The sequence below is a fragment of the Seriola dumerili genome, unplaced genomic scaffold (assembly GCF_002260705.1).
Source record: "Seriola dumerili isolate Sdu_G_001 unplaced genomic scaffold, Sdu_1.0 BDQW01000290.1, whole genome shotgun sequence".
In the NCBI taxonomy this organism is placed as follows: domain Eukaryota; kingdom Metazoa; phylum Chordata; class Actinopteri; order Carangiformes; family Carangidae; genus Seriola; species Seriola dumerili.
This window is the reverse complement of record NW_019174545.1, coordinates 595,498-609,457: the sequence shown is the minus strand read 5'-3', so window position 1 is coordinate 609,457 and position 13,960 is coordinate 595,498. Positions and strand designations below refer to the sequence as shown.

The 13,960-nt window shown below is 40.8% G+C and overlaps 1 protein-coding gene across 2 annotated transcripts in view; it reads right to left on the bottom strand.

Moving 5' to 3' along the window:
• Positions 1 to 13,960, bottom strand: part of pcsk5 (proprotein convertase subtilisin/kexin type 5) — a 55,440-nt gene that overhangs the window by 17,783 nt on the left and 23,697 nt on the right. For both annotated transcript variants that reach the window (XM_022757769.1, XM_022757771.1), the window contains exons 8-11: positions 11,627 to 11,839; positions 9,976 to 10,076; positions 4,802 to 4,905; positions 3,467 to 3,584 (exon numbers count right to left, since the gene is read on the bottom strand). In XM_022757769.1, the coding sequence (XP_022613490.1) occupies positions 3,467 to 3,584; positions 4,802 to 4,905; positions 9,976 to 10,076; positions 11,627 to 11,839 (536 nt within the window). The remainder of the gene's footprint in view (positions 1 to 3,466; positions 3,585 to 4,801; positions 4,906 to 9,975; positions 10,077 to 11,626; positions 11,840 to 13,960) is intronic.

Genomic DNA, 13,960 nt, shown 5'->3' with positions numbered 1-13,960 from the left:
CACTCAATATCAGGTTTCAATACACAGAGGCACCCATAAAAGCAATCACATGGACTTCTTTTGATTTAACCTAAACAAAAAACCAAAGACCATACAGTCCATATTAAGGTTTTCCATTTCTTGAACCTCAACCAGCCAAAGAAACCAAGAAGCATGAGCATGATAAGAAAGACAAAGAACATTATTTGCTCTGTCTGCTATGCACAACTCAGCAGCAGAAAGATCACCCAACAGCCAACGCAAACATCTAATGACCCCTTGAATAACATCTGTGGTATGATCTAATATAATAGCAATACAATACCAAAAAAAAAGTAAAAACATAGACAGGTCCAGTGCAGGGGACAATGAATACCATCTTGCCAGAGTGCGGCTTTGGAGAAAAAGAGTCATATGTTGCTCTTGCACAGCAGTTGGACATGGAGCAGCTGAGCCAACTCAACACATTAACTCACTGGATTACATGCAGAGTTTATTCACTGGAAACTAAAACAGAGCTGGTGAATTATACTTGCTGGCAAAATAACACATAAAATGCTCACAATAATTAATTTTTTGCAGGGTGGAGAGGTGAAAGATAAATAGTGCCAGAGACTTGTGCAGTTTGATCCTGTATTGGAAACCTTTTTATTAGATTCCCTGTTGTCAGGGTTATAATCACGGTGATGACATTTTTAGGAACTTCGTGATACAACACAGAAGTTCATCATCCCCAAGACAATTATCGGCTGGCAGACAATCTTTTCTTGGAACATATTCCTCACACTTGGCTCAAAGATTAATTGAGACAAAGAGTAACCGCGTGGCTTATTTGATTAATAAAGTGTTCTCTTTTGCTGTACAGACCATGTAAGTGCCTGTCAAGACCCAAAAAGTTTTTCAATTACAGTCATTAATACTGGCTTTAAGCATTAAGCTGATTGCTTTTAGCATGAATGTAACCATCTGAAATCACAAGCAAGTGACTGTGTTGACAGTGGGTTAATCCCATTGATTATTAATTACTGCTATAAATACAATTTGTTTGTGAAAGACCAAAATTGGCCATCAAGATGTAACTGATGATTTTCATTGAGAAATGTTGCTTAAATTAGTAACACTGGTGAACTAAACTTATCAGTCTGATATCAATCAGATCAGTGAATCAGTATGAGAGGAATCAAAGCTGCTTGTTATTGAAAGCAGTGTTATGAATTGTTTTTCAGAATGATGGCAGGTAAACAATACAATTTCTCAATTTGTCCTTTGACTCGATCTCTGATCATTTACATAATAGAAGGCTGACCAGTCAGCTCATGAGAGAATAATAGTCAATATAAACATTTCCCATTAATTTACATTAAAACCAATGAAAGTGAAAAAACACACAAGAAAATTGCATGAGATCGAGAAGAGTTGATGGAATGAATAGCAAAGAGAAAACACTGATTGTCTCTTTCGTGAGCAGTCGATGACTGTTTGGAAAGCGGACAGCAGTAATGGCTGGGGAGTCTATGGTTGATATCACAGCTCAGGCTTCTCTATGACACAACACAGATAACTGAACCATACGCATGGGACGGAGCCGAGCAGATGCACAGCTGATTACCACCAGCCTGATTGCACACAGATCAGGCAGTTTTCCTGGTGTGTGCTCCAAGTGGAGTGAGGCGAGCGATTTCAGACAGACATTACCGAACGCAGCAGAGGGGCCAGCCAGAGGGTGTGTGGGAACACTGCAGTGAGGTGACGGCTGCACTTATGTAGCAAGTTACAGTAGAAGTACAAAACACACGCCCATGGCCATGTACCAACAGAGGAGAAGAGACGCATATAGGCCTGCTTCCAAAACGCATTCAGACAATCTATGTAAACCCCCCCCCCCATTATTGCAGGCACTGTCATGATGCAAGTAAGCACAGACACAGTTATATGAATGCTCTACTAAGTGGTTAGTTTAGGGAAAAATGTTTCAGACGTTTTGGGGCAGTCTGAAAATACGGTGTTACAAATTACAAAACTTTCATCACTGTTTTGCTTTTGTCCCAAAAACAAAGCAAAACCTTTTGTTTGCTGGCGATTGCCTACTTTTACTTCTTTGCAAACCTGTCTTTTGGCTGGATAGAGGAAGGGTAAATTTTCTTTATGAACGAGGCTTAAGCTCCCAGTCACTAGACAAATGTGCGACTGACCATTCCACAAATCTCTAAGGCTACTCATAAACACACCAGACATGGAAAAAGGAGGTTAAAATGACAGGGTTGTTTTTATTTCGCTCACGCAACAACATTGGGAATCTCTCCATAATCCAGCACACATTACATGAGTATGGAGGCCTGAGCACGACTGCCCCTGACACAAGCTTGACTTTACATAAGCCTCATATGGACTGACTTGTGCACTGGAGCAGAACAGACAGAATGACACTGATAATGCTGCAGTCGCTGGACACCAAGCCTTCGACTGAAAGCAAAACCAGTTGAGGGCCTGAGTTTAGCCAGCCAGCCTAACACAGAACAGTGCTCAGGCTTCCAGCTGCATCAAGAATAACAAGCTGTGAAGCCCTGGCTCTCTCTCTCTCTCTCTGTGTGTGTGTGTGTGTGTGTGTGTGTGTGTGTGTGTGTGTGTGTGTGTGTGTGTATGTGTGTGTATGTGTGTGTGTGTGTGCATGTAGTAAAGGTCTTATGTGAGAACCACCCTGCCAGAACTAATGCTTGGCCCCTATCAAGGTACAGCTTGCACAACCGCACTCTCAAACACATGCCGCTGCATAAAACACCAGGGAGAGAAAAAAAATGAGAAAGAAAAGAAAGACAGTACAACTGAGAGAGAGAAGAGCAGACTGAAACAGAAAGAGGGGGTAGAGGTTGTAAGAGGCGCACAAAAACTACCATATTCCTTCTGTATTCATAACGCAACACAACCATATTTTGTCACATTTGTTGAATTCAAAGCTGACTCAGTTATCTTGCATTTCACTTTAAACTTGGACTATATATGAACACTAGACAGTATCATCCATTAATACAATAAATGGAAATGTTTACGCTCTGGCATATATTTAAGACAACAGAGGGCTTCCAACTTGGCAGCAACAGTTTGCTGAAGGCTATTTCCCCATGCACAAAGTGAGAACAGTGAAGACATAGTTTGCAAGACCTCATAATTCATCATCAGTGTCTGACCTCTCCAATGTGGGCAAATCACTGCAGCCAGGTTCCAAAATGATATGGAAAGCCGTTCCACAGGATTGGAGATTACAGCAGCAATTCAGCAAGTAAATATGGGTGTAATATCCTTGTGTCCACTACTGAGTGTTTTGAGGTGAATGTGATACATATATTTCTGGTTTCTGGTGTAGGTCTGGTCACTTGGAAGGGTAGCTCATCAGCAGTTAAAATTCAAGAATTGTTATTTACGAGCTGGCACATCAGGATATAGTGTGTGTGTGTGTGTGTGTGTGTGTGTGTGTGTGTGTGTATTTTACCTGATCTGTCGGTCTGCACTTTCCACACAGACGTGCTGAGTGGGGACTTGCCTCCATCGCTCTGCCTCCTTCACCATCGCCTCCGCATCCATCAAACCAAAGCCGTACAAGTGGCTAACTGTAGGAAACAGTGAAAAGTTGCAGATGAACAGACCAGTCCTTCACTGAGTCTATAGTGTTTCATACCGTTAATAGTTTACCAAAAAAGTAATATAAATAGTTCAAGCTCCTTATATAAGATTTTGTTTGTTTGTTTGTTCTGTGTTGTTTTGTTTTGAAATCCTGCAACCACAAATATATATAAAAAGGGAGTCAGATTAAGAATCAGAGACAAGAGCGCTGAACATCCTTGAAGGCATCTAGTGGTGTACAGTTTTTTAGATTCCTGTCTAGGTTATTTTGAAGTCAAAATGTGTCTAAAAATTTTGCATTCTGTAAGGCAGTTGTATAAAAATGTAAAGATAAAGTTTGGAAGCCTCTCAGTTTATGGGTAGAGCTAATCTAATATGAATTCCTTCCATACTTCTCACACCCCCCACCCCCCTTCCCAGTCCTGTTTCTCTTTAGTTCCTCTTTGAAAAAACAGACACTTGGAAACTCTCCAGGCACACTGGGCCTGCAGCCTGGCTGACCCTTAGTTCTCACTCTCTTGGTTTCTTTCCCTCATACACACATGCACACATACACACACGCAGGTATGCATACACACTTAAACACGCACTCACAACATTACAAAACAGCAACCACCACATGGACCCTGACAGATGGCAGCTGGCGGCGCAGTAGTTTAGCAAGAAGGAAAATTTTTTTGGATGCTGCTCAGCTCCTGTCTTCTGATTGGAGAAAACAGATCCAGGAATCAAACACTGATTTCTCTGTGACTGTTTTGTATATTGTATTTTTCATTCAAACACACTATATTCCTGCATAAATAGGAAATGCAACTGTTGCTTAACTGAGGTGTGCTGATGCTGTGGACCCTAGCAGCATCTAGATTGTGGCCCAGCATTCAAACTGGTCTGAAGATGTCACAAAGATTTAGCTTTTCTTTTATTCGTTGCTTGGTACAGTTACTACCAGATTCACCAATTACCAAAACACAACTCAGAGATATTTTTTTATTGATATATTTTTAAGCCAATCGGGTACCTTGTGTTTGTTTATTTGATTGCTTTTATGGTGTATTGAAAAGAAGATGTACAGATTTATAGCAGTGAATAAAAATCTCATCAACTCTGATCAGAATAAGACTTTTTTATTGATTATCAGTAGTACAATTCAACTGATACCGTCTCTGCATGTATGTCTATCAGGTGTGTGTGCTTGTGTTTGTACCATTGTAACCAGCAGCATTGGTCTTCCAGTCAGGGGCGCTGAGATGTCCAGCTCTGGAGGTCTTTACAATGATGTGCTGTACATCTCTCCATGTTAGAAGAGGACTAGCAGAAGCAAACACACACAAACACATTTATTTATTCATTGCAGTTTAAAAAATCGTAGGGAGACATAACTGAGCACAAAGTAAATAAGTGACCATAAAAACCACAACTTTGTTATTGGCGTAATTATGGGATAGGGGGAGAATAGGTGGATGAAAGGTAAACATAAAAAGGTTGGGATAGAAGAGGGAGGAGGTAGAAAAACAAAACATGAGGAGCAAGAAAGAGGATGAAATGTAAAACAATGTAAAGAAAACATAGTAATATACAGTAGGTGGAAGATTACTGAGAGAGAAAATTACAGAGAGGCATAGATGGAAAGCGTAGATGCCCGTTCATCTGTCCCTGGTTTCTCAGATCTCACGTGAGATCCATTATGAGATGGCAGCCATGTGTCTCGACTCCTTTGATGTCCAAACGCTACATTAAAGGGAAAAACCAGGAAGAAGTGGGTCACCAAGTTTCCTGGGATTCCCTTCCATCTCATATGCTGGCCAGATGCTCTGTTCCCTCCCCTCATGTCACTCCCTCGCCATCTGAGACCGCCACAATCCAGTACTACTCTGTATCAGGCGACCTAAAACTAACATTTAAGGTTTGCAGTCCAACATTCAGACTTTAAAATTTAAGAAGATAAACAGGTATGGTGTGAGATGAAGCATCAGGCAGCAAAATGAGTCTGACCTGAACACTCTGTGCCTTTGCCTGTTGAGCTGCCGGCATGAGAGCAGGTTTCTTTCAGAGCTTCCCGTGATCTCTGTTAAACCAAGAACACACTAGAAGACGTTTAAAATGCTGAGCGGTATCAGAATCACACATTTAGCCACGGAGTTTAACAGATTACAGTCAAAAGCCACCTTCTTATATGCACTTTATACTACAGACAAGATGAAAAAATCCAATACATACAGAATTGCCAGAACATTCACAGAATAGGCTACTGTTCTATATTATTTGTTTTATGGTCTTTAATTTAAAGCACATTGAGTTTACTTGTGTGTAAGAAAAAATGCCTTTCCTTCTCCCTTGATGCCACATTTCAGTTGTAAATGGTGAGAAGAAAACTCAACAATCTAGACATAAAAATATCAAGACCAGTCATACCAACGTGGGATTGTTTCAAATGGGAGAGATCAAAGTGTGGATGCTGAGGATCACTGCCATAGATAGATATTTGAAGCCAGCAATATTTAGAGGTTTGGTGTGGTTTTATTCATTAACGAGGTCAAGCTACAGGATCACATTCCGATTAGCCAAACAAGCATGTTTGCAGAGACACTGAAAACATGTTTAGGACACAAGAGCTTTTGATTCCTAAACTTCTCTACACTACAAGACATTATGTGTCGACACCCCTTGTTGACCTTCCCTATTTGTCACAACCCAGTGCAAGTTCATGGGCATGTAGTGAAATCAGAATCATAGTTGGTATTTTAATCTTGCAGAGTATTCCTGGTAAAAGTAAAGGTACAACATTTCATCTTATACTGAAGGCCGGGCATCACTCTCTCATAGTAGTAAGAAGTTGGAAAAGAGCTGAACTCTTCACGCTGGCTGTCCATCATTCCTTGGCTTTTAAAGGAGAGTAATCAAATTGACTTAATGGACTGTTTGGCCAAACTTTTTGCAATTATCAGAGTTATATTCTAGGAGAACTGTGATCAGGATTAGACAAAAATGGGAAATTTATAGATATTTCATATATTTATAGTAAACCCTGCTTGTGTTGAACCCAAAATACCACATCCCCATGATGCCCACAATACAACTGTAGCTAAAGACATTGCTGTTACACATGCTTCGCTGATGCCCTCACTGAGCCCACATTTCTTAAATCCAGTTGAAAAAAATACTCTGATAGTATAAATATATAAGGATGGTAGCACAGAAAAGAGCTATGAAAAGTCAGAATAATTAAATCTTCAGATCAATATTAATAGGCTTAGCTTTCACTCTGTAATTATGGTTCCATAAATGTTTTATGGTCATTAATTAAAAGTGACTTTGGCATCGTTATCTAGGCCATGACAGCCTTCCCATAAACAAGCCAATACTAATTAATGGAGTAGCTCACATACTGGGGAAAACCAGCAGCGAATCAGAGTGTCTAATATAGGTTTCTCAGTGTTTCTCTCAAGTGTAATTATGGATGAAACCACACAAGTAATCTTCAGGGAGAAAGCCAAGAGGGAAGTGAAGGATGGAGATGAAGACACAAAAGTGAAACATTTCAGTCTATCTCAATTTCACCTAGGTTCAGTCCACTGATGGAAAAATATCCACACGATAATCAGAATTTTTCACGCTAAAATCTGTCACACTAGCATAAATTTCAAATCAGATGAATGGAGAAGAAATTAAGTCTTCTTTTCACCCATCTGTCCCTGCTTTGGTCTCTTAAAACCTCCCAGTAGATGAGGTTTGTAAGGTAGGTTATCCTGGTCATTTCTTGCTTATCCCTCCTAATTTCCTCACTGAAGTCTCCAGTCTCCATGTTCACTCACTTTTCCATTTCCTCACTTCCAAGGACAAAGGGAGAGGGGAAAGAAATAAAAGTTTGTGAAGCTCTAAAATGTTGCTCCTTGCCGTGCTAGACTCTAGCTCATAAAGAGATAAATCATGGGCTGACTTAAAACATCTTAAACTTGGCAAAATCTACAGAGAACAGAGCATGGCGCGCTTTTCTGTAGTAACATGTTCCAATCCACTCTCATATCAAGGGAAAAGACCTCACAAGTTTATTGAAGTCTAGCGTAATGGCATCTTGACATGTTTATCACAGAAAGTTTGCTCGCTTTCATTCACCAGATAAGAGTAGATACGATCGGCACTGCACAGTTTGTCTAAATTGTTTCCCTGTCCCTCTTTGATCCTGCCCTCTCTTCGTCTGCGTGTGCCTGCATGCACGTTTATCCATGTGAGAAACTGAATGAACGGATAGAAGGAAATAAAGATCGTTTTCCTTGGAGGAGGAAAAAAAAGACCATCGTGACAGTGGTGGAGGCAGAACAAGCACGACAGAGAGGAAGTGAGAGCCAGCAGAAGAGAAGAAAGCAGGCAGGCAGGCAAGAAGCAGTGTGTGATAATCTTGTTGAGGAAACAGGCTTATGTGCCCAGCACTGCCTGGAAACCGAGAATATTTTCTACTGGGAGGATTTGGATTGGATTATCCAGGTTAAATGAAGTGACCTCAGCTAACTGAGCTGCTCAACATGTGATGATGAGGTAAAGCCCAATTCAGAGTCTCTGCACCTCCACTGCACTGTTTCCAATTCATTAATTTATCACAAATTAAGCACCTCAACAGGTATCAAAGAAGAGCATGCAGGAATCTGCTGTGCCTTACACAAAAAGCAACCAGGACATATATAAGGCATAAGGGCTATAGAGGATACTGAAACCAACTGAAAAAGCTTGCTTTTAGTATCTGTCTGTCTTACTTTACTCTTCTTGTCGTCATATTGGCACTCAGTCCCTTCTACTAGAAATGTTTGACATGAAAGCATCTGGCCCAGAAAAGTCTGTGTGTAGTTCTGCTTGTTGCAGAGATCTTAAAATCAAGTAAAGCCACAGTCCTGCACTTATTCTGCTACTGAGGGCATCCTGAAACTGAAAGCTAAATGGTTTATGCATTTAAAAGCAGCAAAGGGGCACAAAACTGGGAATCATCATACAACAATATCCCAGTACTTTATCCACTATAACAATGATATTTAGCAATATGTTTTCAAACAATTATCTGCCATATTGCACACTTTGTGTGTGCCTTGTTTTCTCTGAAAATGCAGTACTCATTCATATTCTACATCTACTTACTACATTATGAAGAGCCTTCAGTTTTGTAGACAGCTGAGATGGAACAGTGTGTACCAAAGTGCATTAAACATCCTTTTCTCAGCACACACAGCAACATGAACACATGTGATCATTCAAATTTTAAAATAGCCATAAATGGGCAGAAGGCTGAGCTGCCACAAAGCAGAAGAGCTCAGAGTTCAAATGTCTGCAGTAAAGCAGAGAAACACTCTTGCATGAGGATCCCAAGACAACATGATTGTGATATTTGTGCCAGTGTATTCATAATGGATCACAAGGGACTGGCTCACAATATATTGTGATGTCAAATTAGTTGGCACAATCCCAGGCAAGACAGACTACAGTATATACACGCTGCAGCTATACATGGTTGTGACCTCTCAATGGAGAGTTTAATCCTGTTAAACTTCGAGCACAGTTCACCATTGAAGGAGAGTGATGGCAATCCATATCCAGGCAAGTACCTGAAAAGCACAGGCCCCGACTATCAAAGTGGAAAGCCCCTATACTTAATCTTATCGTTTACAGAAAGTAGGACTCGGCATAGTGCTTCTCTACTCCAAAATGTGCCCAACACATATATGTGGTAACTCTCTCAGACATTTCTCAGTGCAGGAAATCAAAATGTCCATTGTTAATGTTGCACTGGGATCAAGAATAACAGGTAAATATCATCAGCTGATAACGCCTTTGAATGAGCTTTCCAGCTTCACCACTTGCACCCACATATTGCTATGAACACACTCAAACCTACTTTACACAGACCTTTAGAACAAGGCATCTCTGCTACCTGCTGATACACTGAAGTGAATGGAAGCAGGTGTGTAATGTATTATACTAAGATGATGTGCCTTAATCATTATGTTCTCTAAGCCACCGTGCAGAAGTACATTTACTCTACACTTGTATCGCTCCAGCTGAGGTTGATCTGCGAGCATGTGTCTTGCGGGAGTGTCTATGTGCTGTATAGTCCAGCTGCCCTGTATGTCAGTCATACACTGAAACCTGATGTACCTCTGTACATCATCAACGTGTCTCTGCACACAAACCTGGGATGAGATTAACTGATTAAAACAAAGAGCCTTTTCAAGTAGTTAAATGCATCTCTACCGCTAACTTGACAATGATGCATTTGTGAGAAAAAGCTTCACGTGTTCCCCTTATAGATCAATGAAGCCAGAGGACAAGACGGCATTAGAAGGTAAGCAAGGGGTAAAGGGATGAAGTGAAGGGATGAGGTTAAATGGATCTTACTTTGCCTCCAGGGCCAGAGCAATAATGGCAGCAGCCATAGGAGCCGATGCCGACGTCCCTGTGTGACTGTCTGTACACCGATGTCTCAGGTCTGTTGTGATCTGCAGATAGAGGATAAGGGGAGAAAGTCATATGGGGACGAAAGAGAGATAGAGAGGAAGTAAGAAAGAAAGAAATAAGAAGTAAGTGAATAGAGGCAGGTAAGAAACAGGAGAGGAAGGAGGAGTCAAAGTCAAAGATGAGAGGGGAGAAATTTCATAAATAAGAAAGCCATAAACAAATATATGCAGGAGAAGAAGAGAGGGGTGTTACAGAGGTGGAGGGAGAGAAGGAGAGGAGCAAATAGTGACGATGATGGCAGGAGGAGAGAGAGAAAGAGAAACAGACAGACAAAGAGAGATTGAAGTCATGAGGATCAGGAGGATTTAGACACACCTGAAACTCACATTCCAGCTTTGATACACTGCCTCGCTAGAGATAACACACACAGACACTCACACACAAGTGCACAAATCTCCAGTTTCCCCAAGAGTTGTTTCCGCAAGGAATCAATGCACAAGGAGAAACAAAGGACAAAGAGTAAGAAGCAATAAGAGGTAGTAAAAGGTGTTTTTAAAGAGCTGTATCTTTGCTTTGATTGTGTGGACTTTAGTCGGCCAACTAGTCAAACAGCTTGACAGTCAGTCAGCCAACAGAAGCTTAGCTAAGTTCCAGTCTGAGCCCTCATCAAAGGACCTTTCCAGGACTAAAGAGTTTGAGGGACTATCTGAAGACAGACAGACAGACAGACAGACAGACAGACACACACACACACACACACACGAAATGGTTTAGTAAGAAGTGAAAGTAGTCCAATAGTATTAGAGTAGACAGGACAGTATGTCCTCAACTAGATTAGAGTTACTTTCAGATGTATGAGGTTTACTGTGAGTATAAAGCCAGAGGGAAACTGTAAAGAATGCATGTGCGCTTGTGTGTGTGTGTGTGTGTGTCCGTCTGTAGCATCGGTACAAGGAATGTAGCAAAACACTGCCAGACAAGCTAGCTCACAGTGGCCAACTGTCACTGTCCATCCCAGTGGAACATGAGAGAGATTTGGTCAATTTGGGTCAATCCAGGTCACATCACTGGGCCCACAAACACGCACGCACGCACGCACGCACGCGCACACACGCACGCACACACGGCCCAGTTAATACCATGTTGTATCATGCTGTACTCTTAACTGTAATTATATATTCTATATGCAAACTTTTCAATTTTTTCAAGTTCCAAATCAAAACATGGACCGTCTTCAATGTAAATTAATGGTTACCTAGGACATGGAGACATACCTTTGACAGTTTCTTTTAGTTCATGTCACTTATTTAAAGCTGGAAAACAGAAGTCTGGTCTAAAATTCAATTGAGCACAAAACAACACCAATACAACTCAGACATCAATGAGGAACACAAAAGCATTCTGGCTCTGCTGTAAAATTAGGCCATTCGTACTGTCAAAAACTGATGCACTTGCATGTGTTTGCACGATAAGGATAAGGTTATGAAAATCTACCACAGACGCAGACACACAATTACACAAACACACACAAACACAAACACAAACACACAAACACACACACACACACACACACACACACACCAGTCCTTACAATCTTTCGGTCGTAGTTCTCCCCGCTGCTGTAGGTGGTGGTCAGTGTGGACGAGCATTCCTCCAGATACCAGGGCTTTCGTCCGCTCTCAGCTGTGCTGGAGATGGAGATGGTGTAGATGGAGTTGGTGTAGCCGTCACACGAGCAGTGGTCTCTGCTGCGCCCACCATTGCCTGAAGCCCACACAAAGATGGAGCCGCGGCCCTTCCTCCCCTGACAAGAGAAGATGCAGAGAGGAAACTGAGGGCCTGTAGATTTGTCTTAGTACTTAGAGGCAATCACTGCTCACCAACGTTGTTTTGGCCTCATTTTTAAATGCTCTTTTAATGTCATCAGAAGGGGAGTCACAGGTTCTGTGTTCAGTGCATAACGAATAAAAGATCAATACGAGCAACAGCAAAAGTGCCGGAAAAAAAACAGTAGGCAGCAAGACAGTGTAAGTCCACAGCAGTCGTGAGTGTGTCTGGCAACAGATCTGATGTGATGTGATCCAAGTTTAGTAATCATAATGTTTTAACTGGCCAAAATATAGTGGAGATTTTTTCCTTTGAAACGTTGCCATTGCCGAGTGCCATGCTGTGTTATTGAGTTTTTTTTCCCCGTCGGCCTGAGTGAGGTGAATTTCTGTCTCTCCTCACATCACTGCAGCAGAGGAGAGGAGTTCATTTACTGAATGACAGTAATGTTACAGTTAATAACAGTAAAATGATTTCTGGAAACAAATTGATACTGTCATATTAATAAGTAGTAAATCAGCTACAAGATATCATTTAAAAAAAGATGCTCGTGCAGACAGCCCAAAATCTATCCAACCATTTCCATCCAAACCTTTCTCCTCAAACAAATCCGACACATCATTTTCAAAATCTCAATTTTCTTACAGAATGAAGACTTCTTCAAATTAAGTAAGGCCTCATCTTCAACAGACTACAGTTGGTTACTTAACTATTTAATCTCATGAGAGATCATCATCATTATGCAACAAGAGGTAGATTAACTAATGTTATTTCTTTAAGACTCTAGAGTTCCATGGGCAAAAATTATAAACTGCAGCAGTTTTCTGGAACAGTTCTCGCCAAATGAGAGGAGTTTCAAACTTTTGCTGAAGAAATGGTTGATGAATAATCAGTCATTAGTTTGTTTTGTTTCTATAATTCAGTTTGTATGTTTTTTGGCAATACATGCATTTTAATTTGCCGTGCTTGTCATTTTACCCCCCCCCCCCCCCCCCACCTTTATTCATTCAATATTTTCATTTTGTTGCATCCTTGTGGTCGGTATCCTCTGTTTACTATGCTCCATTTTCTTTCATTATTTTTCTTTATCAGCTCTGTACATACCAGTACTGCTGTTTTGCTCAGTCTTTTTATGACTTTATTTTAAAGAATTCATGGTATTATCTGTATTTGAAGAATGAAAGTAAAGCATCAAAAGGACCACACACAGTCAGCATTAGACTTAACTTGATTGTGCATATTCACGAAAGGAAGCAGAGCAATAAAACCACAAATATGGCATGTAAAGACATGAAAGAAATGTTTTAAACAACATATACATATAGCAAATATAATTCGTGCACTTTTAACAACAAATAAGACTTTCAAGAGTTTTTAGAACCATTTTATGTGCACGTTTTGAATTTTACTAAGGTTTGGCTAAACACTGCACACATATGGACATTTGTTATAACCGAGGCTCTTTACATGTACAGCCAGGCAGCTGTTTAATATTCAAATCTAGGTCTCCAGAAGAGCTTATGCAGTACATTAAAAAAGACTCATTCCAGATGTATTTGGAGGATCTCGCTAATGGAGAGGCCTGGGCCAGCTCAGAGTGAGTTTTTCATTGACTCAAAGTGTGAATAAAGACACCAATTAATTCACTAATACAGTATTCAGTCTAAATTCATTTTCATTGAAAACCAAGTCAAATGCCTTTCATTATGTCAGTTTGACATTGTACTTCCAGAATTGGCAAAGCTGAAAATGATCTAAAACCTGGACCCGTCAGAGACACAGAGGGAGTCCCAGTGCTGGTGATGACCGACCGAGTAACGAAGGCAAAGTTCAGCCAGGAGTCAGCAAAAAAAAATATCTGACGAGTTGACTGACACTGCTATTCATACTGTTACACACACACACACACACACACACACACACACACACACACACACACACACACACACACACACACACACACACACACACACACAACACACCACACACACCACACAAACACAGAGAGAGAGAGAGAGAGAGAGAGAGAGAGAGAGAGAGAGAGAGAGAGAGAGAGAGAGAAAGAGAGAGATATACGGGAATAAAAGATAGTTTGGAG